The sequence below is a fragment of the Oncorhynchus mykiss genome, chromosome 12 (assembly GCF_057628025.1).
Source record: "Oncorhynchus mykiss isolate SJ-2025 chromosome 12, ASM5762802v1, whole genome shotgun sequence".
Taxonomy (NCBI): domain Eukaryota; kingdom Metazoa; phylum Chordata; class Actinopteri; order Salmoniformes; family Salmonidae; genus Oncorhynchus; species Oncorhynchus mykiss.
In genome coordinates, this window is record NC_143033.1 from 31,377,731 (window position 1) to 31,403,416 (window position 25,686).

At 45.9% G+C, this 25,686-nt stretch overlaps 1 protein-coding gene across 8 annotated transcripts; it reads right to left on the reverse strand.

Moving 5' to 3' along the window:
- Positions 1-943: 943 nt before the first annotated feature.
- Positions 944-23,946, reverse strand: LOC110537426 (nuclear pore complex protein Nup98-Nup96). Of its 8 annotated transcripts, none has more exons than XM_021623459.3 (33): positions 23,616-23,946; positions 22,252-22,358; positions 21,984-22,082; positions 21,271-21,318; positions 20,513-20,698; positions 17,541-17,683; positions 17,179-17,286; positions 16,425-16,611; positions 16,160-16,338; positions 15,915-16,058; positions 15,687-15,819; positions 15,499-15,591; positions 15,175-15,315; positions 14,641-14,962; positions 14,281-14,400; positions 14,034-14,193; positions 13,690-13,891; positions 13,460-13,598; positions 13,042-13,219; positions 12,802-12,957; positions 10,732-10,959; positions 10,492-10,621; positions 9,932-10,197; positions 9,467-9,648; positions 9,090-9,322; positions 8,644-8,910; positions 6,563-6,720; positions 4,747-5,030; positions 4,376-4,597; positions 3,763-4,004; positions 3,514-3,668; positions 3,090-3,201; positions 944-2,434 (listed from the first exon to the last, which is right to left on the reverse strand). In XM_021623459.3, exons 2-33 carry the CDS (start codon positions 22,328-22,330, stop codon positions 2,247-2,249), a joined length of 5,484 nt encoding a protein of 1,827 aa, XP_021479134.3. In that variant the 5' UTR covers positions 22,331-22,358; positions 23,616-23,946; the 3' UTR covers positions 944-2,246. The 8 variants fall into 8 exon arrangements, with proteins under 8 accessions (XP_021479134.3, XP_021479132.3, XP_090048375.1 ...); XM_021623457.3 differs by having other exon boundaries at positions 15,687-15,822; XM_090192249.1 differs by lacking the exon at positions 23,616-23,946 and adding an exon at positions 23,057-23,322.
- Between the last annotated feature and the right edge of the window lie 1,740 nt (positions 23,947-25,686).

Below are 25,686 nucleotides of genomic sequence, written 5' to 3' on the forward strand. Positions count from 1 at the left end.
CTCCCGCGCTGTGGTGAGCGACAAACATTTTGCAACATAACACGTGCTTGTATATAATGTGCACACTTAAAGGTACATGCGATACTTTAAATAGGTTTGAAACCTCTTGAGGTGCTGACTGTTAACCCTTTATAATCACTGATTATTACATGACCCTGCTGGTTATCTATGGACGTTTCAACATCTTGGGAGAACGATCTAGCCTTAATGGCCATGCAGGCTACTCTTATATCTCCACTGACAGTCGGAAGAGGACTGGCCACCCCTGAGAGCCTGGTTCCTATCTAGGTTCCTGCCTTTCTAGGGAGTTTTCCCTAGCCACCGTGCTTCTACATCTGCATTGCTTGCTCTTAGGGGCTTTAGACTGGGTTTCTGTATAAGCACTTTGTGACATCAGCTGATGTAAAAAAGTGCTTAATAAATACATTTAATTGATTCATCATATCTGAATGGCACTGACTCCGTGACTCCTGTAACATAAGAGTGCCATCAAGGAAAGTGGCCATTGCCCAATTGACCTCCATTCATTTGAAGCAACTCTGAAGAGCAAGGTGATGGTGCTTAGCCTACCCTGAGGAGTTGGCAAATGTTAACACATTTTTTTTAATTTAAATGCATCAGTGATGAAGGGCAGGTGATGTGAATAATTGAACTGAAGATGGGCCACTTGTCAGATTTCAAAGTAATGGTAGCCAAAAGCTGCTTGTACTGTGGACACGCAGCAAGTAGCCAAATTAACACACCCGATTCAGTCTATTAACACGCATGGTTCCACTCAGAAACCTGGCTCATTGTTATAACGTATGCAAGGAACATTTATTAAATCAAGCATTAGAAAAATGCATTAAACCTCTTTAAAACAAAAGTAAAACGCTGATGCTGCCGTATGCAGAATAAGACATGACATCCTGTACTATAGCCTAAAGGAGAACAGATGCATTAATTCAGGACAAACATTTTATTCAGACTTTAATAAAAACGTTATCACCGTCATCACAATCATGCACAGTAACGGCGGTAACAGAAGTCCGGAGACCCTCCTCGTGAAAGGCACTGTGCGCGCGGGGAGCGGTCTCCCGCCAAACATACTGCGGCAGCACACACCAAACAATAACTACATACATCAGTTTCACTTTAAACATCAAAAAACAGAAAAACCGGGGGTAAGGGGGAATGGAGGTTGAGAAAATGGAGGGTGTGTGAGTGAAGGTGAGACCAAGGACCCCAAGGAATTGTAAATTATATTTGAAATATGATATTTTTAATCAAACTCCTTGCAAGGACCACAGAGAAACTGTCCCAACTGGCTGATTACAAGAAAAATAAAAAACCTTGCAACACCAAGGAACAAACATAGCTCTGGTAGTCCCCCATACAATCGAAATATGAAACCATATATTTGAGATAGAGAATGGAATCTAACCATCTCCATTCCAATAGACTCACACTCTGGTTTTCAGCCCCAAAAAATAAAATACAAAAATAGAAGTTTATCCAATCTCATTTTACATTCTCTTTTGGTACGCAAAAACAAGTTGTTCACTTCAAGCAGGCTGTATGTACAAGATTACATCACTAAAATGAGTCTCCATTTTAAGCGAGATAGATCTTCCCTATGTATACACATATTGAGAGTTCATCAGGCGAGTGCGATTCCGCTCACTAACAAAATCCTGGTAAACAATCTTTACTAAATTAAACTTTCCGTTTCCATGGGGATGTAGGAGTCAAACACGTAGTTTGCATATAGTATTTATACTGGAAATATCAATTGCAGGATGACAGCGTTAACACCAGCCAGTGAGTGAGTGCCCCTTTAAACAGGGTCAAAGGTTGGGAGAAGAGAGCTCTTATCAGGATGGTTCAGCAGTTTAATATTTAAATGCACATCATACACAAACACACATCTCAGGCCTCCTAAGTACAAAAAGCTATACAAAAACATAATGAAAGAAAACAACTTGCAAGTCATTCATTTCCAAACACACACACACACGGAGGAATGCTTCATCCAATTATCTTGTGCCATTTTCTTCAGGAGAAACCAAAGCCCCAAAGGAGCATGGGATACACCGCAAGTCCATCGCTGCCTTCTCAACCAAACTTCCCCTCCCATCTCAATCAACCCCAGCAGTCCCACTAAACAGTGCCAGATAGTCCCCTCCTACCCCCACTGTTCTCATTGGCTCCCAACAAACTACCTCAGTTCCTATTGGGCGGGGGGCTGAAGGTTCGGGGGAAGATCATTAGCTGACAATGAGCTGTCTCAGGTATGATTGGGTGAGGCTGCGGAGCTCCTCGAGGGCATAGTCCTCAGGCATGGGCAGACGGCCGATGTGGGGCGCTAGCTGGGACAAGGGGATCTCGCCACCCTCACCACCCTGCTGCAGACTCAACACCACACGCAGGATGTTAGCCACACGCTTGGCCATCTCTGGAGACAGGAGAGAGGAGAAGTTTAGGTAGGTCTCGGAACACACCTATAGTCCAGCTTCTCTAGACCGAGATTGTATCTCAGTCTAGCAGTAGCCCACATACAACTTAATTACCGACACTTTTCCCATTAGAGGGTATATCCGTGATTGGTGGACTGCTCGGTTAAATAATGTGTTGTTTGCGCCGCTGAGCGGTGCCCTGTAAAGAATGTCGATGTCAATGTCTGCGCCCACACGCTCCATTTTACTTCCTGTCTGTGGCAGCATGGTGCCCATATTACAAAGCTGATTAGCTAGGACAAACAGGTGTAAAACAGACAGGTGTGTACACAAAGCTAGAACACAACATGGAATCCATGTTTGGTTTTGATTTGTATTTAATTCATTCTTGGGAACCGCAAACAATTACTTCCTAATCAGAACTGTCTACTGATAGCAGTTATAGGCTTGGACGTGGGAAAAGTGACAACAAACAGGTGCAGGCCGACAAATAACTCGTAAGGTATATGTTATAAAATCAGAGTTCCATTCAGGTCTAGAAACTGGGCTAGGGCAGACAGGACAACGCAGAACATTACAATTAACGTTACGTTTATAGATCTGTCCTAGGAAAGATCAGCTACCCTCTGATTGGAGCAGACGGCTCCATCTCACCTGATTGGGCGAGGCGGTCCTTGGCGGTGGAGCAGGGGAGGAGCTCTATCCTGCTGCAGAGTGATGTCACCTCGGTGTGTAGACGTTCCAGCTTATAACCAGCACTGTCCATCTGAACACACACGGAGAGAGAGTGAGACCGAGAACGACAGAGACCCATTACATACAAACATCAATATGAAGCATTCCAGCACTTTCTATCCATGCAGCACCAACACACGCACCCTCCCACCCACAAACACACATCCTTCCATTTAAAAAACCCATACAGCCTCAATGTGTTCCAGATCATAGTCATATACCGATGGACAATGGTGGCTAAGACTGACAGATAGATAATCAGAAGATCAGCAGATCAGCAGCATAGCTAATTGGCTAACATAATCAACTGTAATGGAGTCAACATAACGCCAGACAGATGTACCTGTTGTATGGCGTGTAAGGTCTGTATGACTCTGATGTAGTCCAGGTAGACTCTGCCTGCCGTGTCCCAGTCCTGGATCACAGCACAGCGCTCTGGAACAGCCAGCCCCTCTAAGAACTCCAACAGGTACTCATGGTTATCATTGATGATACAATCTACAGGGGAAACACATACAGGTTGAATAGGGTTAGAGGTGTGTGTGTGTGTGTGTGCGTGCATGTGTGTGTGTGTGTGCATGCGTATACACACCTGAGGCTAGGTGTTGTATGACCAGCCTGTGGCAGAGGTTCCAGTGGCCTGCTCTGTACAGGTGCAGGGCCTCTCTGTGTCTGTCTGTCTCTCTTCTGGCTCTAGTAGCTTTGGCCAGGTGGAGCCACTGTTCTGGGATCAGCAGTCTTTCTGTGAGGAAGCGCTCTTTCTGGGCAGACTCCTCCGTCTCCAGCAAAGGGCAGTGCAGCTGGAGCATCTCCCTCACCGCACGCTCACGGAGCCTGGAGAGGACATGTTAGCAGGTTTAACTTAATACAACTTTCCATGTTATAAGTATCCCAACAGGGCTTGCTCACGTAATGTGTAAGCTTGCCTGAGATTATTACATCCGTTAGCTCACCGAGCACAGAGAGATAACACATTACAGACAATTCACAGTTGGAATTGGAACCCAGCTGGTCACAGTAGCACTTGTGTGAGATTATGATAAACCGTGTTCAGCCTATCGGTCCATCCTGGGCATCTGCTGAGGGCACTGACCCTAAAATCCTCCTGTGACTAATCAATTTAAACTTCGTCATGATTCATGTTAAAGTTGAGTGTGAAGTCTCTTCCTGTGTGTATGTTGTAAGGTGTGTGTTGCAGTACGTACATGTCCTCAGATATGTGCAGCAGTACATAGATGGCCATGTCCCAGAGGCCAGCGCTCTCCAGCTGGGCAGCGTAGCTGGTGTGTATGAGGCCCTGTCGGGCGGGGCTCAGGTGTGTGTAGTGCAGCGCCTGCAGGACCGACCACAGGTGCCAGCTCAGACGGTAGTCCAGACGCTCCCACGTCACCGTCAGCGGGTCCAACAACTCCTGCAGGCTGTAGTGTCTGGGAGGGAGAGGCGTCACTTATCATTTAAACCCCACTCTAGCGGTACTTCACTTTTATTCTGTTAAATCTCCTTGAGAATGGAAATGTAGGATTAATTCTAATCTATTTTGAGAAACCTATGCAGTGTGTTGTGGGAAATGTAGTACCTGTCGCTGTATAGTTTGAGCAGGTGGAAACAGATGTCGTAGAGTGGCCGTTTAGACTCTTCTTCCTCCATGTCCAGCGGGACTGATTGGTCAAGGTAGGGGGGCAGGGGGGCGCAGGCGTACTTCTGACCCTCTGCAGAGCCTTGGAAGGCGGCTTCGTACTTGGCCAGGGCGTCAGCGATGGAGGCGGTGGGAGGAAGCATGTACCACAGGTGAACCGCCACGCAACGCTTCCAGTCCAGCTCTGAACACACATTCACCACACAGTCTGTAGACTGCCACACCTAGAGAGACAAGTACATACAGCTCAGAAAACATTTAGTTCTAATGTACAGTACTAGTCAAACGTTTAGACACCTAATCACTCAAGGGTTTTTATTTTACTATTATCTACATTGTAAATTAATAGCGAAGATATCAAAACTATGAAATAATACATATGGAATCATGTAGTAACCAAATATATATTTTATATTTGAGATTCTAAGTAGCCACCCTTTGCACACTCCTGCCATTCTCTCAACCAGCTTCATGAGGTAGTCACCTGGAATGCATTTCAATTAACAGGTGTGCCTTGTTAAAAATATATTTGCAGAATTGCTCAAATAACCAAAGAGAAACGACAGTCCATCATTACTAAGACATCAATCCAGAACATTTCAAGAACTTCAAGAAGTTTCTTCAAGTGCAGTCTCAAAAACCATCCAGCACTAAGATGAAACTGGCTCTCATGAGGAATGTCACAGGAAAGGAAGTCCCAGAGTTAACTCTGCTACAGAGGATAAATTCATTAGTTAACTGCACCTCAGATTGCAGCCCAAATAAATGCTTCAGTGTTCTGAGGAGACGTGTGAATCAGGCCTTCATGGTCGAATTGCTGCAAAGAAACCACTACTAAAGGACACCAATAAGAAGAAGAGACGTGCTCTGGCCAAGAAACACGAGCAATGGACATTAGACTGGTGGAAAGCTGTCATTTGGTCTGATGAGTTCAAATTTGAGATCTTTGGCTCCAACCGCCGTGTCTTTGAGACGCAGAGTAGGTGAACGGAGGATCTCTGCATGTGTGGTTCCCACCGTGAAGCATGGAGGTGGTGTGATGGTGAGGGGGATGCATCGCTGGTGACACTGATTTATTTAAAATTCAAGGCACACTTAACCAGCATGGCTACCAGAGCATTCTGCAGCGATACACCATCCCATCTGGTTTGCGCTTAGTGGGTTTGTCATTTGTTTTTCAACAGGACAATGACCCAACACACCTCCAGGCTGTGTAAGGGCTATTTGACCAAGAAGGAGAGTGATGGAGTGCTGCATCAGATGACCTGGCCTCCACAATCACCCGACCTCAACCAAATTGAGATGGTGTGGGATGAGTTAGACCGCAGAGTGAAGGAAAAGCAGCCAGCAAGTGCTCAACATATGTGGGAACTCCTTCAAGACTGTTAGAAAATAATTCCAGGTGAAGATGGTAGAGAAAATGCCAAGAGTGTGCAAAGCTGTCATCAAGGAAAAGGGTGGCTAAGAATCTCAAATATATTTTTATTTATTTAACACTTTTTTGGTTACTACATGATTCCATATGTGTTTTTTCATAGTTGTGATTTCTTCACTATTATTATACAATGTAGAAAATAGTAGAAATAAAGAAAAACCCTTGAATGAGTAGGTGTGTCCAAACCTTTGACTGGTACTGTATATTACAACAAATATGTGGATTGCAAAACCTACACACATAAACATAGCAAAGGATAACCCAGTTAATGGTGGTCTGAACACAACGGCAACAGCTGCATGCGCACACGCGGTTACTTACAGGTTTCCCGGCAAGCAGGGCGAAGATGCGTAGCCTCTCCTCCTGCAGAAATGAGTCTGTCTGCATTCTGTTCCAATCGCCAAGCTGCAGCGCCAGCAGCTCCCGGCCGTACTGAGAGCCCACCGCCTGGGACAGCAGCAGGGAGAGGCGGTGGTCCCCTACACACACAGGTTAAAGACATCTTAATGAGATCCTACAGCCTGGCCCAACTCACTTGTGAGATGCCCCTGGGGCCTTATTTATTATAGCCGCTGCGTAAATTTCACACTAAATATCTGCGTGTGCCATTTCTGAAAAGAGAATGCACACTCACAAAAAATAATTGATTTCTGAAGTCAGAGCACGTCATCCATACGCATGTTTCCAGTTATAAATCAGATCAGTTTTAAAACGGTGCATGTTTGAACGAGCATTATAACTGCGCTTGAATATTGCCCATCATTCACCTTTTATGGTAAAGACAACACCCATATTTTGCTGTATACTTTGGAAGTACTGGAATTAGGTCAAAAACAGTAAATATACACTGCTCAAAAAAATAAACACTAAAATAACACATCCTAGATCTGAATGAATGAAATATTCTTATTAAATACTTTTTTCTTTAGATAGTTGAATGTGCCGACAACAAAAATCACCAAAATTATCAATGAAATCAAATGTATCAACCCATGGAGGTCTAGATTTGGAGTCACACTCAAAATTATAGTGGAAAACCACACTACAGGCAGATCCAACTTTGATGTAATGTCCTTAAAACAAGTCAAAATGAGGCTCAGTAGTGTGTGTGGCCTCCACGTGCCTGTATGACCTCCCTACAACGCCTGGGCATGCTCCTGATGAGGTGGCGGATGGTCTCCTGAGGGATCTCCTCCCAGACCTCGGCTAAAGCATCCGCCAACTCCTGGACAGTCTGTGGTGCAACGTGGCGTTGGTGGGTGGAGCGAGACATGATGTCCCAGATGTGCTCAATTGGATTCAGGTCTGGGGAACGGGCGGGTCAGTCCATAGCATCAATGCCTTCCTCTTGCAGGAACTGCTGACACACTCCAGCCACATGAGGTCTAGCATTGTCTTGCATTAGGAGGAACCCAGGGCCAACCGCACCAGCATATGGTCTCACAAGGGGTCTGAGGATCTCATCTCGGTACCTAATGGCAGTCAGGCTACCTCTGGCGAGCACATGGTGGCCCCCCAAAGAAATGCCACCCCACACCATGACTGACCCACCGCCAAACCGGTCATGCTGGAGGATGTTGCAGGCAGCAGAACGTTCTCCACGGCATCTCCAGACTGTCACATGTGCTCAGTGTGAAACTGCTTTCATCTGTGAAGAGCACAGGGCGCCAGTGGCGAATTTGCCAATCTTGGTGTTCTCTAGCAAATGCCAAACGTCCTGCACGGTGTTGGGCTGTAAGCACAACCCCCACCTGTGGACGTCGGGCACTCATACCACCCTCATGGAGTCTGTTTCTGACCGTTTGAGCAGACACATGCACATTTGTGGCCTGCTGGAGGTCATTTTGCAGGGCTCTGGCAGTGCTCCTCCTTGCACAAAGGCGGAGGTAGCGGTCCTGCTGCTGGGTTGTTGCCCTCCTACGGCCTCCTCCACGTCTCCTGATGTACTGGCCTGTCTCCTGGTAGCGCCTCCATGCTCTGGACACTACTCTGACAGACACAACAAACCTTCTTGCCACAGATCGCATTGATGTGCCATTCTGGATGAGCTGCACTACCTGAGCCACTTGTGTGGGTTGTAGACTCCGTCTCATGCTACCACTAGAGTGAAAGCACCGCCAGCATTCAAAAGTGACCAAAACATCAGCCAGGAAGCATAGGAACTGAGAAGTGGTCTGTGGTCACCACCTGCAGAACCACTCCTTTATTGGAAGTGTCTTGCTAATTGCCTATAATTTCCAACATTTCTAAATGAGGCCCCAGGTCTGCAGCAGGCTTTACCTTCCCACCCCTCATCCATCCATCCCCTTTCTTCCTGATCTCTGTTCCCCTTCCTCTCTTACCAATCCCCTCAAACTCCGATCTCCCCCACCTCTCACCCCTCCAATCCCCCCTCTCCTCACCACTCTTCTGAGCCAGCCTGCAGGCGTCACTGATGCGGTGTCCAGTGAGGTAGCTGAAGATGGCCTCCACGTGTCCTCCCCCATGGCTCAGGCCCACCTCCTGCTCGATCCTCTGGGTGGCGCTGTGGGACAGCCAGGCTGAGAAGCTCCTCCTCCTCTCCAGCTGCTGCAGGTAGCCGCTGGTACCAGGCTCTGGCTCTGTCGTACCCAGCCGACCCCACAGGGCCTCACACAGAGTCCACACCAGAGTCCAGTGAGCCAGGACCCCTACAGGGAGAGAGAGATAGGATAGCATAAAGTTATATCTGAACTCATTGAGACAGCAAGATAATTACAACAGGTAGCAGGGGTGATGTTAGAATCATAGGAAAGTTTTGGAATTGGACCAATAAAGTGCGAGCCATCTACCATTGTGTGTGTGTGTATGAGAGTGTTGCATCGCTTACCGTCTCCGGCACCAGCCTCCTGGTTGAGGTCAGTGATCCACTCCACGTACTCGTGCAAGGCGGCCACCCCACTCTGGGGCTGGATGAAGGGGCAGGCACCCTCTGTACTGATGGTGCTGTGCTTCAGCCCAATCTCCAGGGGCCGCTGGTACACCGCCTGGCTCTCCTCACTGTCCCGCGGCTCCAGACCAACCACCTGCTCGATCACCACCTTGAACGGACTGTCTGAGAGTCTGTATGTGGAGGGGAAAGAGGGGAGTTTAGGGTTCAGTTTCTACCACCCATAACCACTGCTCTGATACAGTAAGTCTGGATCCCATTCTGACACTCCTACAGAATTGTGTAAATGAGTGGTCTGGTGTTTGTTTGTTACTCACAGTTTGCTCTTGGCATGTTTAGGCAAAAATCCAAAACCTCCAGCTCCTGCGTCTCCCTGGTCCTGCTCCTTGTCCCCAGCCCCACTCAGCCGGTCTCCACAGTGGACCAGAGTCCAGCCTGGACCCCAGCCAACCCGGAACGACCGGCCCGTGAACAGAGCTGCATCCATCAGCAGACGGCCCTGGGTGGAGGGAATGTGTTGATTACGTTGTCTAGATGATTTAAAACTGCCCGTACTGTACAGCTATGTTCACACATACGAAAACCACAATGGATTAATTGAAATTATCCAACAAATGTCCATGTTCTCTCCATGTACCTCATGTATCCCTGTGTGTTCAGTCTACTGTACTGTCACATATTTAAACTCTTAACTATCATAAATGTATCATGATGTAGGATGAAGTGTCTAGAAAGACACCTGAAAAATACTAATTAAATACTAGTAGTATAGTTATCATTACCTTCCCCAGTGTGACTGAGTTCTCTGGGGCCACAGGGCCCCCCAGGCGTCGAGCCCCCACCGTCCGTACAGTGGCCTCTGCCGCTGGGGCCGGCAGCAGGAAAGAGGGCCCCAGCGAGGGCCAGGGGGAGAGCCGCGAGGGCTCAGGAACCACCGCGGACGGCCGAGACATGGACAGCCTCCCGGGAAGGCCCCCTCCAAAGGGCACGTCAGGGAGCTGAGGGAAGAGACCTGCCCCGCTGAAACGAGTCTGCAAGAGACCACCGACTGGAGAGAGAAAGAGCAAGAGAGATCAATGAGCATTTATAATAGCAATAAGGTACCTCGGGGGTTTGTGGTATATGGCTAATATACCACGGCTAAGGGCTGGTCTTAGGCATGACGCATTAAATGTTTTATCATACCCGTGGTATACGGTCTGATATACCACGGCTGTCAGCCAATCAACATTCAGGGCTCGAACCAGCCAGTTTATAATAGCATTTAGGGTCTCTGAGTGAAGGATGGGTGACTGTGTGTGAGGGTAGAAATCAATGTTAGGGCTGTGTGTGACACACTTACTGGAGGGCCTGCCCTGAGTGCCAGGCAGGAGGATGCGCGGGGAGGCCCTGTCTAGAGAGCTCTTCATCCCTCCCTGCTCAAGGAACATGTCACCATCATCATCCTCAGCAAACAGAGATGCCTTCATGATCTGAGAGCAGAGAAACGCACATCACAAACACATTGTCTTCATGATGTGATTGAGGGCTCCATTAGCCTCAACAAAAAGGTAGAATGTGAGGGTGTACAGTAGTATTTTACCTGGAGAGTGTGAGGGTTGATTCCCATCGAGGAGGCAATCTGACTGGATGCAGAGACAGGGTTGTGTTCTGTGGGGGTCACAGTACCCAGCCGACTGCCCTTATCCTCCCCCATGCCGCTCTCCCCAACCTCCTCCAACATGCTCTCCCCTGGGGCATCCTGGGTAATGTCGGCCATGTCACTGTCAACCTCAGACATGCGGCTCAGCAGCTCCAGCACAGCCGTGGACTGGATACAGAGCGAATGGACACAGGACACACACACAGCAGGGAAAGTGCAACCAAACACACATAGTAAGGTGACACACACCAAGAAGAGAGACACACACAGACAAAATCAGTTTAGTGTAAATAAATGAAAATGGTCAGCACAAGTCAGACAGACCAGCAAAGTGTGATCTTTAATCCGTTTATTTCTTAGCTTTATCAGATCAAATACAAGATATCACAGATGTATATAGGAGCATGTTTTACATAATAAAATAATTAATAGCTTGACTCAATATTACCCCAAGAGTAGATGTTGTAGCTTCTTAAACCCTCAACCAGAAAAAAGACCTAACCTTGAATATATTCTGCAGGACTGGCAGCTTATCACACACTCATTATCTTTGGTCATCATCTCAAAGCTCGTTTCAAAGAGATAAACTAATATTCATAACAAATAATCAAAAATACATTGTGTAGATTTTTACGAGATACAACCATGATAATGTGAGGTTTTCTGAAGTGACCATAATCAGTACTACACATGGGCAAATTATATTGGATTTTAAAACATAACAATGGAAGGAACAGTTGGCATAATACAAACATTTTACAATAAAATACAGATTTATTTTAAGAAATCTTAAAACTTTACAAACTATTTCTGAGTTAAGACTTCACTTCAAACATTTCCTTAAAAAGGGGAAATCTGCAGTTGGTACATCCATTTTTAGACTTGGAAAGTAATGATATAAACATTGATTCTTGAAAAATATAACAGATGCCTCATGAGCATAGTTGTCATACACCATCACCACCCAAAATATAAGCTTGTGTTACTCCTTTGTTTGAACAATGTAAATTTTACAATGTAAATTTAAACAAACTGTATAGCCTCAAAACATGGTTAAAACTACAATTTCAATATCATGGATGGTCAGTCCCTGTATCCATAGCACTGCCCATGTGTTTGGGAGTGGTTACATTTTTCCCGCCCCATCCCTTAGCTGTTTACCAAATCAGTGGCGGGGTAGCGCTTTGTTATTGTTCGAACTGCAGATTGCCAGTTAGATTCTCTGATTTAAAAAATGATTTAACACCGCCTTTAAAGGGATACTTCAGGATTTTGGCAATGAGGCCCTTAATCTACTTCTCCAAATTCAGGTGAACTAGTGGATACAACTTGTATGTCTTTGCATGCAGACAAAAATTCCAGAAGTATCCCTTTAAAACACCTTATTTTCAATCCACGGATGACTTCATGCCATAGCTATTGATTCAGGGTGATGTTTAGCTAAGGACCGTTTATATTTAGAGCACAGGTGAAGTTGATGTTCCTGAATCAGTTGTGAGGGGCAGAACGTAACCACTAACCAGGACTGACAGACTACCCTGCCCACCTGTCTGTGGGTGGGTTGTGGCCTCCACCACCTCAGGTACAGCTGAACCTGGGAGAGGAGAACCCAGCCTTCCCCACACCTCCACTGATAAACAGATAATGTGGGGTGTCCCATCTGATCAGTCACTATACTCAACAGCCCATCCAACTGATGTCAGATCAATGTTTAGCAGCCTTATTTGGGGTGCAGAGATCACCAAGACCATCTGCATCAAGGGCTACCAAACTTAAAACCTTTCCATATAAACCCATTGAATACAACCCATTATAGAAGTGGTGAAACAGCTGAGATCTAGGCAGAGAACCCCACACACTGCATGTGGCTGTAATGGTAGTGGAAAGGAAATGGCTTCAATTCAGATCATGTATATTTAGGTTGTATATTGACTAAGGCCTTCCAGGTGATGTAGAGAGCAGTGGGTGTGACTGTCAGTGTGGGTGGGCGCGCTGTGCTGCTCCGTCTACCTGAGCCTGTGGCGCCACCTGCTGCTGGGAGGGAGGAAGCTGCTGCAGCCCCGGGGGAAGTGTTGTGGCCGTCTTCAGCTTCTTGGGGTCCACTTTGAGAGGCACTTCCTCATCCTCATCAGAGTCCTGCAGGCCATACTTAGAGAAGTGGGCCACCTGCAGAGACAGAGAGAGATGAGTTACAGACATTGGAAGGGAGATATGGAGACACACCTTTCATATGTGTCTAGGCATGCTTACTTCAAACACCCAGGAGCCGGTCTCGGGGCGGTACTCAAGGAAGCGGGCGCCCTGTTTGCGTGAGGCATTCTCCAGACGGCCCTCGTAGTTCATCTCAGACAGACGCTCAGGGTTCTTTATCTGAGTACAAGTGGTCTTGTCATTAGGCCACACCCCATCCAGAGTCACCTCCGCTCGCCTGGCAGAGGAGAGGAGTGAGGGAAAGGTGGGGAGGGAGAAAGAGGTATAAAATAACATAGTGTAGTAAAGAGGTGAGAGGTAAAGGATGAGAAAGAGAATATCAATTTGAGTTACGTCTCAGCTGTGATCACTATCAGAATATGTTGAATCAGTTTATGACTTCTGTGATGAAATTACAAGGAAACTGATAACGACATTTTCCCCAGTGTGAAGGGTAGTAAGTTTCCCTGTCACTGACCTGTTGAGCCCCTCCCCCTCAGCAGGCTTGTTCTTGTCGTCGGGGTAGACGATAACCTCTTTGCGTCTGAAGTGAACAATCTCATCCAGGTTCAGCCCAGTCGCATTCACCTCGCCATGGAAAAACACTGAGCCGTAACCTGAGAGCCAATCAAAGAGCAGAGCAGTGAGCTACGGACCAATTATTTCCCCAGAGCTGTTTCCACCCGACCAATCAAGAAAATAGTTGACCTTTTCTGCCCACGGTGAAGTTCTCCACCACACACACGCCGTTCTCGTCCACCATCTTGGCCAGCTCATCCATGGCAGGGATGGTATAGTAGCCCACACGGCACAGAACGATACCTGCAGGGTGTGGGGGAACCTCCTGCACCTCCTCCTCTCGCTCCTCCTGTATGGAGTCCTCTCCCAGCGATATGTCCTCGCTGCTCACCTGGAATCAGAACACTCATGTCAAACCTCAAAAGTAGAGCACTATATGAGAAGCATGGCCAAAAGAAGAGCCCTTAATGGGAATAGGGTGTCACTTGAGACGACCATATTCATCATCTGTCTACTCTGTTCTATCAGCTCACCTCCAGGCCATTCCTGCCCCTGGCCCCCACCCTATGGGCATTGAGCTCTGAGATGGTGTCCTGCAGGCTGGGCTTGGTGTAGAACTTGTTGATCTCCAGGTCATCCTCGGCCCCTCCCTCCACCACCTCCCTCACATAATCATCCTCGTCCACACTGGCACTGTAGGGGGAGTGGGGGAGACATGATTCAGCAACAAACATCACACAGATCAATATCACTGACGGTGTGTGTGGGTGCGTGACTGACCTGAGTCCGTTGAGGGGGTACTCCGGTGGAGATGCCAGGTCATCTGTGTCTCTGTTGATTGGGCTGCTGTACAGGCTGCTGCCATTCAGGTTCTTCAGCACCAGCTTCTTGATGCTCTTCCTGGTTTACAACACCACAGAGAAACACACAGATCAGACACCATACACCAACATCACTGTCAGAATACAGACAGAAGCAAATAGCAAAAAAGCTACCGAAAACCAAGTTGTAGTATTCACTAAGAAAAACACAACAGAAAAATATTTAAAAAACAAAATAAAAAAAACAAAAATCGGTAAATCAGTTGAAACAGAAACATGTCAACTAGCTACAAGCAAATTTCCACAGACAGCCACCTACCTGGGCATGAAGGCTCCATTGGTGAGAGAAGGCTCATCATCATCCAGCCCGTCAAACAGCTGAGACTTGGAGGAGCCCGAAGATGTCAGAGCTTTGGGCCGCACACGTGTCGCAGGCCGCGGCGTCAGCTTGTAGTGAGTGGGCGTGGTCAACGCCTTCTGGGCTGCCGGATTGGTGGGCTTTAGACGCTCCTCCTTCTTTTTGGGGTCAGAGAGGGGGTTTCTGAAGAGGGGGGAGTCACCAAAGGGGGAGTAGGCCAGAGCATTGATCTGCTGCTGCAGCACTGCCTGCTGGGCCGCCGCCGCGTTAGGGTCCGTCAGCGCTGGGAGGAGAGAGAGACAATTATAGCTTCACCTAGCCTTCAAGGGCTACTGGAAGTTTCCACCACAGTGTAATGTTATCCAGCCAGTTTCTTCAGTACACTGAAAGAGTAATACAACTAGGTACTAAAGGAAAGTGCTAGACAACGTGCTTTCACAATCAGCTTGAGACTGGGCAGAGGAGATAAAGGTGGTAGATGGAAGTGGTATTTACCAACAGGCTGTTGTTGTGCTCCGAAGCCCAGAGTGCTGGTTCCTGTGCTGAATCCCTGCGGTCCGAACGCTCCTATTGTTCCCAGAGTGGAACCCAGTGTCTTGTTATTCCCAAACAGAGACATCTGCCCAGTGCCCACCGCTAACAAACACAGAACACACTTAGAGAAACATCCACAGGGGACTACTAATGACTGACAATACAGACTCCGGTAAAACACCCAAACGGGCAGGTGTTTGTTTTTGCTTTTATTTACACGATCGATATTTCATGTATTTTCTTTATTATTGTATCCCAGACCTATGGCGCTCTTCCTGTTCATACCTGCTCCAAAGCCGGCTCCCAGTCCGGTCCCCAGTCCTCCTGCTGCCGTCTTGTTCCCAAAGAGGCTTCCGCCAGCAGCAGTGGGTCCAAAACCTTCACACAACACAGATTATCGATAGACGATTTATTTGCAAGTACTAGCCTTTATCACACAGGTGCACTCCAATAAGAGCAGATGATCAACTCACCAAAGTTAGATGGGTTGGTGCCTGTTCCGAGGTTGAGGGCGGATTTGTTACCAAAGAGGCCGGTGCCTGTGCCAAACGACGAGGCGCTGGTGGTGGTGGCGCCAAACCCTGCCGTCTTATTACCAAACAAGCTCTGCTAGGGATAGAGAGCGGATTAATACACACCCATCCCACCATGCCTGCACCTAACAACTGTGTAAAAGCCTGCGCAGTCGAGTCGATTAATACCTGTGTGCCGACGTTCCCGAAGGCGGTGTTGGTTTGTCCGAAGAGACCGGTGCCTGTCCCAAAGCCTGTGGCTGGTGTGGTCTGAGCTGTGTTTCCAAACAACCCCCCTGCCTGGGACGCCGCGGTGCTCCCAAACAGACCCCCCTGGGATGGAGAGAGAGTTACTCTAGTGGAACGGTACAACAACACAGACAGAGCTAATGTTAGGTGTGTAAGTGTATTAACATGTACGTGTGAGCTCTCACCATGGTGCTGGTTTGTTGGGGCTGGCCCATGGTGCTGGTGTTGCCGAAGGAGAATCCTGTGTTGGGTGTGGTTGTGGCCTGACCGAAGGGCTTGAACAGGCTGGCTGCCTGCTGGGCCTGCTGGGGCTGTTGCTGCTGGCCAAACAGACTGCCTGTGGCTGTACCAAACCCACCAGTACCTGGGGACAGGGAGTTAAAACTAATATATAATACATTTGTATTTATATTTTCTATTGAGCTCTGTCTATGGGCCTATGTGACTTACTGGTGCCGAAGTTGGTTTTGGCCTGGCCGAAGGAGAAGCCTGTGTTGGTGGCCGAGGAGCCAAACAGCCCTGCAGCCCCCGTACTGGGGGTGGCTGCGGCCGCAGTCCCAAAGAGACCCCCCGTTGGTGCAGCCATGGGGTTAGTGGGCCCCTTCCTTCCTGCCTGGTAGTCCTCCAACCTCAGCTCCTACACATAGTAAACACCACACAGGAGAGAGGGTGAGTGAGGCCTGGGCTGCACTGATCCCATCTTGCACTGGCTCCAAACACACCCTACACTGACACTCACAAAAACAAAACAAAAATTACCACATACGCATACAGACAACAAAAACACACTTTTACACTCATATGCTGCGGCTACTCTGTTCTATATTTGACTCATCGATTACCCTGCATTAATGTTCATATCTACCCAAAATACCTCGTACCCCTGCACAGTGATCTGGTACCGGTACTCCCTGTACATAGCTTAGCTTAATTCTTGTTTATTTTATTCCTCGTTACACACATACATACACATACATACACATATATATATATATATTTTTTAAAACTGCATTGTTGGGAAGGGCTTGTAAGCAAGCATTTCATAGTAAAATCTACACCTGTTGTATTCTGCGCATGTGACAAATTCAACTTGATTTTGATTCAATACTTTAAAGTGGATTCCTCTCCTCGTCTCTTTCCCTTTCATTTGAACTATTCTAAAAGACAGAGGGCACCTGAAAGTAACTGCATAATAATGACCCACCTCCAGTGACTTGTTCTCATACTCCTTCATGGCCGTGATGCACTGGTGCTTGGTGTTAATGCTCGTGGTCACACCCCCTTTCACCATGGTGTCACTTCCTGTTGCAGGCTGAGGAGGACAGAAGAGGACATTCATTGGAATACAAACTCCTTTACTGTATTGTAGCAGGATAAACTGATTACTCGTTCACATTGCAGAGAAAGCTGACCTATGATTTTCTTGAGGATTACAGTAAAGAGTTGCATGACATACAGCAGTAAGTAGACCTTTCTAGATAAAATGACGACACGACACTAGACAGAGTTCTAGTACAGTAGTTTGGTCGAGGTGTAATGGGCTAGCCTAGGTCAGGCCAAACTCACGTTGAACTTGACAGTGGTGCCTGGCTGAGCGGCTTGCTGGGTGAACCCTGAAGCTCCGAACAGGGAGGCAGACGCCCCTCCGAAGGGGTTGGAGTTGGTCGCCCCAAACAGCCCCCCGGTGTTGGCCGTGCTCGTGCCAAACGCTAGACAAAAAAAACATCTTAACGATCTAGCCAGACATCGATAATGATGTAGGACCATGTGACCTGACCAAGATAACTCCTGCCCCTCATGAGTGATCTAAAAATTGTCTGAAATATGAGCAATATACAACATCAAATGCATCTAATCAAAAGATAAACAAATATTCAAAGAAAATAAATGTAAGGTATTACACATCATGATCTCATTGTATTTCATTGAACACCAGCTGTCACACAATTACTACAACGGACCAGAACCCTCTATCTACTACAATTTTACAGGCTAAATAGAAGGCACTGGAGTGGCCATAGGAGTGCCACCACAAAATAATACATTTTCTAAACCAGTTCTATTTGCCATTGTTGCATGTATGGAACTCTGAGAAAGGCACAGAATTCTAAGCTTACACTCCATAGACCCAGTCGGTATTAGATAGAACGTCGCGACCCTGCCCACCAGCGGGGAAAACAACCTGCGGTTACCCCATGGACTCACAGCAAAAACGTGCCCTTTTTCAAATGCAATTTTATTGTGTCTGCTTGTTTTAGTAAATTACTTTTCAAAAGTGCTTGGTCCCTAGTGTTAAAAAAACCAATAGTGAGGCTTCACTCATGCCCCTTTTCATTACGATGCTAGCAGCCAATTGAGCGCTAGCTCGCTACCGACCGGAACATGAAGCCTGCCCCAACCAACAACACAAACGGCCTATACAGCTACAAGTAGTGAGTGGAGTTAAATCGAACTGTACTAAACAAGTAAATATCTTACATGTGATGTAATATTTTCCACAAATAGCTACGCCTTATCTCAGCTCACTGGTCACCATAGCGGCATCCACCCGTAGCACGCGCTCCAGCAGGTATATCTCACTGGTCACCCCCGAACTGCAAACATCTCTGAAGCTGGAGACACATCTCCCTCACTAGCTTTAAGCACCAGCTGTCCGAGCAGCTCACAGATCACTGCACATAGACTTTTTATTTTGTTCTACTGTCTTATTGATTGTAATTTGTTTATTCCATGTGTAACTGTTGTTGTATGTGTCGAATTGCTATGCTTCATCTTGGCCTGGTCGTAGTTGCAAATGAGAACTTGTTCTCAACTAGACTACCTGGTTAAATAAAGGTGAAATACGTGTAGCCTACTTGAACACAGCGTCCCCGCATTTTCCACTCTCCCACACTATAGCCTGAAGCCACAGGGCTCTTCTTGCAGGCTCCATTTCCCTATGTGGGAGCATTGCGAACTACAGGTCTGGATTTTTGGCCTGGCTACATTGAACAACACAGTAGCCAGTGGTGTAAAGTGCGTAACTTGTTTGGGATAGGGGGCAGCATTTTCACTTTTGGATGAATAGCGTGCCCAGAGTGAACTGCCTCCAACTTAGTCCCAGATGCTAATATATGCATATTAATATCAGTATTGGATAGAAAACACTCTGAAGTTTCTAAAACTGTCTGAATGATGTATGTGAGTATAACAGAACTCATATGGCAGGCAAAACCCTGAGAAGAAATCCAAACAGGAAGTGGGACATCTGAGGTTTGTCGTTTTTGAACTCACCCCTATCGATACACAGTGGGATATGGGTTATTTTGTACTTGCTAAGGCTGCCACTAGATGTCAACCGTCTTCAGAATGTTGTTTCAGGCTGCTCATGTGAGGGGCCGGATGGGAGCTGTTTGACTAAGGGGTCTGCCTACAGCCTCGTTCTTTCACTTGAGGTAGCTCTCGTTCTATTGCTTTTCTACAGACAATGGAATTCTCCGGTTGGAACATTATTGAAATGTTATGATAAAAACATCCTAAAGATTGATTCTATACTTAGTTTGACAAGTTTCTTCGACCTGTAATATAACTTTTTGAACGTTTCGTCCGACTGGACCAGATCGCGCTTTTTGATTTGTTTATTTCTGTTGATTTGTATTTGGCGCCCTGCAATGTCATTGGCTGTTGGCGAGGGGTTCCGCTAGCAGAACAGGGTTCCAGGTTAAGGTTAAGTAAAAAATACTTTAAAGTACTAAAGTCATTTTTGGGGGTTCTGACTTTATATTTTTGCCAACTTTTACTTCACTACATTCCTAAAGAAAATGTACTTTTTACTCCATACATTTACCCTGACACCCATAAGTACTCTTTACATTTTGACAGGAAAATGGCCCAATTCACATACTTATCAAGAGAACATCCCTGGTCATCCCTACTGCCTCTAATCTGGCAGATTCCCTAAACACAAATGCTTCATTTGTCAATTATGTCTGAGTGATGGAATATGCCCCTGGCTATCCGCAATAAGAAAATTGTGCAGCCTGGTTTGCAAAATATAAGGAAATATTTTTAAATGGTTTATACTTTTACTTTTGATAAAGTACATTTTAGCAATTCCATTTACTTTTGATACTTAAGTATATTTAAAACCCAATACTTTTACTCAAGTAGTATTTTACTAAGTGACTCACTTTTACCTGAGTAATTTTCTTTAAAAAAAGTTTATCTTTACTTTTACTCAAGTATGACAATTGAGTACTTTTTCCACCACTGACAGCAGCTTTTCCTCATTTGATATTTCTGTATAACAAACCAAATGTTTTTTTACAATGAGGCTCAATAGGAAAGAAAGTTGGTTTCCCCCAATTTGTGGGTGTGGTCGAGGAGAATTCCTTATTAATACGTGAATACCGACTGGGACTACATAGTACACCCAATATGACCACTGTCCCACTGGTCACGGAACATTCTTTTGAATGGGAATGCATTATAGTACAACTAATTCTATGGTAAACCTGTTTGAACAACCTCAATGCTAGACAGTAAAAATAGACACTGACTGCCAAAGGAGGCTGGTTTGGCGGCTCCGAAAGCATTGCTCTGCTGGGAGAAGAGTCCTCCACCGCCGCCCGTGTTGGTGCTGCCGAACAGGCTAGTGGACGTGCCGCTGGCCGTGCCAAACCCAAAGCCGCTACCGGTGGACGACGTTACGGGCTGGCTGAACGTACTGGAACCAAACAGGCCACCTGGGGAGGGACACACACCACCTCAAACCAGCTCACACACAGGTCCCTATGGCCAGCTGTAGGAATGCTCAACTCAAATTCTTGTAGGACCCTGGCTAATGGTTTGGTTTCATGTTCACTGAGGATCCTCTAGAACTGGAGTTGTGCATCCATGATCTGACTAAGCCAGCCAGATGGGCCTTTAGGTCCATCTGAACTAGTTTATGGGAGCCCCTAATCATTTCACTCATCACAAGAGAGGTTGTCTCAAATAACTTGCAGCCTTCATCCCCCTTGTCCGACCTTTTCTTTCCTCTCACTCAGCACAAATAACCCACGAACTCTCACATATATTACAGACAATAGGGCCATACACAGTGCCACCTGTCTACATGATCACACTCCCTTTAAGAGCAGAATGCAGACTGTGGCTTTGCTCTAAACCAAATACTACATATTGTATATACTTTGTATGTACGGAAAACCCTTTCAAGAGTATAACAGGGACTGTGGGTGCGCAGCCTTTTTGTGTGTGCACATCCGCCTGTTTAACAGCGGGCCGTGTGTGTGCGCGCGCGTCAACCCATGCTTACCTCCTCTACCTGCACCAGTGTGGATTTGTTGAGGATTGGCTGTCACCACTTTTGAGAGAGTAAAGCATTACAGGGTGGGGTTAGACACACATTCAACCACCACATGTCAGTAGCAGCATCACGGTGGGCACAAAAAACACTCACCATTGTATATTGAATAATAGATAAATGTATAGAGCACCTAGTCAGCTCTCTGTCTACTGCGAGTGGCAGTGTGATCATGCAGGTTCACTGTTCAGGCATACGTCACAGTACAAAAGCTAGTCTTAAACATGTTCAACGTCATACTTTATCAGTACTATCATATTGACACATGGAAATCCCCCTGAAGCTTTGTGGTTAAAATGCCAGTGGGAAATTTCATAATGTAATCTGTAGGTTATGCAAAAGTTATACAAAAGACCGTATGCCACAGACACCTTTCTTATGTGGCTATTCATTCAAATGGAGAACATGGTCGTCCTGAACCGTCAGCAGAGTTAACCCCTAAACCACTGCAATGGTGAACTGGCCTGGTCCTAAACTCAGAAGATAGTTGCAGAAACCATACTGCTATAGGGCCTCAGCAGATTATAGTGAAAAAAGTATTCAGGAAAGCAGCTATGGCCCCTGCACTACAGGACGTTAATTAGAAGAACAGATATTTGACAGGATTAGGCAGGTACTGAGTTATTAACATGTGTTATAGTCAGGATCAGGGAGATGTGGCAAACCTGGTTTATTCTGCGTCGCACCAAAGAGTCCTCCAGTGTTGTTGGTCGCCCCAAATGCTGAGGCCCCGAAGCCACCTGTCGTCGCACCAAAGCCAGTGTCTGCAAACACAGGGTCAACACCACCCCTTTTATGATCCGGAACAATTTAACTTTACTTGAGAGTGAATGCTGAGGCGAAGACATTGATGAGACAAGCAGGAAACCATAAAGGTACTCAACTTGTCAGGGATACATTAAAATTACACTTGCGCACACTGTTGTTACTTACTTTGTTGTCCAAACGTGGATGAAGTTCCAAATCCTCCGGTCCCTCCCCCGAAAGGAGCACCAAATGACTTGTTGAACATCTTCTCCTGCTAGCAGGACTGCATACGTCTGCTCAGAATTTCACAAAATGACAAACTTCAGCTTATATCAGCAGACAAAAATAACTGACAAACATACCTGACAGTAACTGAATACAATTATAGTAATCACATAAATGTTCTAAGTTACCAGATCTAGCTCGATACAGCTGGCTATGTATGATTTTTGGGCATGGGTACTCCCGTAGCCAAGGAGAGAGCAGTAGATGGCTCTGGCTGAACACAGTACCAGATGTATATCAGTGCGTGAATGACGTTGACGTTACAAAGGGATTTCCATTAGAAGCTAAGGTTTTCTATGAGACAGCCGATTGGCCTGTAAAATGTTTTGTTAGATGTTAAGCTGTGTTTTAGCATAACCTGGCCTATATGGCAGTTATAATAACACACATAGTAACACAAAAACGAATTAAAGTTAGTTGAGAAATGGAGTTGAGAGAAGCAGTGTATAGTTAATTAGTTCTGGCGGTGCGAAGTTCCAGAAGACAGGACTAACGTTAGTTCCAATATAATTCCTGTCATGAGAACCTAGTTAGCGAGCTAGCTTACTCAGCTACTGTAACGTTAGTTAATTAACCACCGTCCGCACATTCACTACCTGCCAGTCCCTCAGTTCATTGATATATATTTTTTTAGAGCAAAGGCCAAGAGTCCATGTAGAAACAGTTTAACTACTTTAGCTAGATTTCGCTAACAAAAAGTGCTCACCGCTCCGTTGGCTTGTTAAGTAAAGAAAGCCAGATAGGCGCCAGAATGTGTTCTCATCACGCTAAACCAAGGCCTGGCAGACGTCGTTAGTTAACTAGCTGCTAGCGCACTACTTACAGACTGATATTAAAACGGTCTTTATCCAGTTAATTGCCCACCTCAAAACATTAAGAAAATGATCACACCAACGTCGCACAAGATAAAACCAGATATGACCAGTTTAACCTGCTAGCTAACGTTAGTTATAAACATCCGCAAATGTCGCTGGTGAGTCAGAACCGCAAATCTGTTGACGGTGGCTAACAGTTAGCTAACTCACTAATTAGCTAGCTCCTGTTAGCCAACTCTGACATGATAACAATCTTTGATATCCAACAAATGTATCTAGGTTGTTCAAGTCAACAATATAGTTAGATATATTGACAACTTTAACCGACCAAAGTTGCTAGCTAACGTTAGCTGTTAAAGAACTCATTGCTAGCTAGTTGTGATGTTGTGCTAACTAGCTTGATTTGTAACCCAGTTGAAAAAGGGAAGGAAGGACAATGTTAAAACTCACCGTAAATAAGATTATGTTCAATACAATACGTGTCTTGTGATCCAGTCACAATATGGGTGTAAATTGGGTCGACGTCTCTAAACTGGAATAGATTGTAATGTTCTTTTTCCGAAACTGCGGCTTTTCGTTGCACAACGAGGAGGGAAACTGCGGTAACGAGGCCAAAATGCGTCACGACGCACAGCGGCTAAATTCGGAATATGTCGACGCGCACCAACGTTTTATCGGTCCTAGACTTGAATAATTTTGAAAATAATAATGGGCAAATATTGTACAATCTAGGTGTGCAAAGCTCTTAGAGACTAACCCAGAAAGACTCACAGATGTAATCGTTGCCAAAGGTGATTCTAACATGTATTGGCTCGTGTGTAAATACTGATGTAAATGAGATATTTCTGATATTTCTTCACTTCCAATACATTTGCAAACATTTCTAAAAACACATGTTTTCACTTTGTCATTATGGGATATTATGTGTATATGGCTGAGAAAACAAATCTATTTAATCAATTTTGAATTCAGGTTGTAACATAACATGTGTAATAAGTCAGGGGTATGAATACTTTCCGAAGGCACTTGATGTACACTATATGACCAAGAGTATGTGGACACCTGCCAGTCGAACATTTAATTCCAAAATCATGAGCATTAATATGGAGTTTGTCCCCCCTTTACTGCTATAACAGCCTCAACTCTTCTGGGAATGCTTTCTACTAGATGTTGGAACATTGCTGCAGGGATTTGCTTGCATTCAGCCACAAGGGCATTAGTGAGGTCAGACTGTGGGCGATTAGGCTCACAGTCAGCATTTCAATTCATTCCAAAGGAGTTCGATGTGGTTTAGGTCAGGGCTCTGTGCATGCCAGTCAAGTTTTTTCACACCGATCTCAACAAAACATTTATGGATGGACCTCGCTTTGTGCACAGGTGCATTGTCATGCTGAAACAGGAAAGGGCCTTCTCCAAACTGTTTCCACAAAGTTGGAAGCGCAGACTTGTCTAGTATGTCATTGTATGGTGTAGCGTTAAGATTTCCCTTCACTGGAACTAAGAGCCCTAACCCTAACCATTAAAAACAACCCCAGCCCATTATTCCTTCTCCACCAAACGTTACAGTTGGCACTATCCATTCGGGCAGGTAGTGTTCTCCTGGTATCCGCCAAACTAAGATTTGTCCGTCGGACTGCCAGATGGTGAAGCGTGATTCATCACTCCAGAGAACGTATTTCCACTGCTCCAGAGTCCAATGGTGACAAGCTTTACACCACTCCAGCCAACACTTGGCATTGTGCATGGTGATATCTTAGGCTTATGTGTGGCTGCTCGGCCATGGAATCCCATTTCGGTACTGCTGGCCGTGCGGTAACAGAGAGAACCGTCTATAACTTGGATGGCTGGAGTCTTAAGCATCCGACCGCATGGCGCTATAGCGGATAGTGCCTGCGGATCAGTACATCACTGGGGAGGAGCTCCCTGCCATCCAGGACTTCTATACCAGGCGGTGTAAGAGGAAGGTCCTAAACATTTTCCAGCTACACAAGTCATAGACTGTTCTCTCTGCTACCGCACACTGCACGGCAAGCAATACCGACAGGACCCTGAACAGCTTCTACCCCCAAGCCATAAGACTGCTAAATAGTTAGTTAAATAGTTAACCAAATAGCTACCTGGACTATCTGTCTTGACCCTTTTTGCACTAACTTTGTTTTAACTCATCACTTACACTGTTGCTACTGTTTATCATCTATCCTGTTGCCTAGTCACTGTATTCCTAGTTATATGTACATATCTAACTCAATTACCTCATACCCCTGCACATTGACTCAGGACTGGTACCCTGTAGCCATGTTATTGTTAGTTATTATAGTTTATTTATTATTACTTTTATTGTTACGTGTTATTACTTTTCTATTATTACTCTATTTTCTTTATCTCTGCATTGTTATTTTCTTTCTCTCTGCATTGTTGGGAAGTGCCTGTAAGTAAGCATTTCACTGTTAGTCTACACCTGTTGTTTACCATTTATCACCTGATTTACAAAAAGCACATCTCAATAGGTGGTCCAGGTATC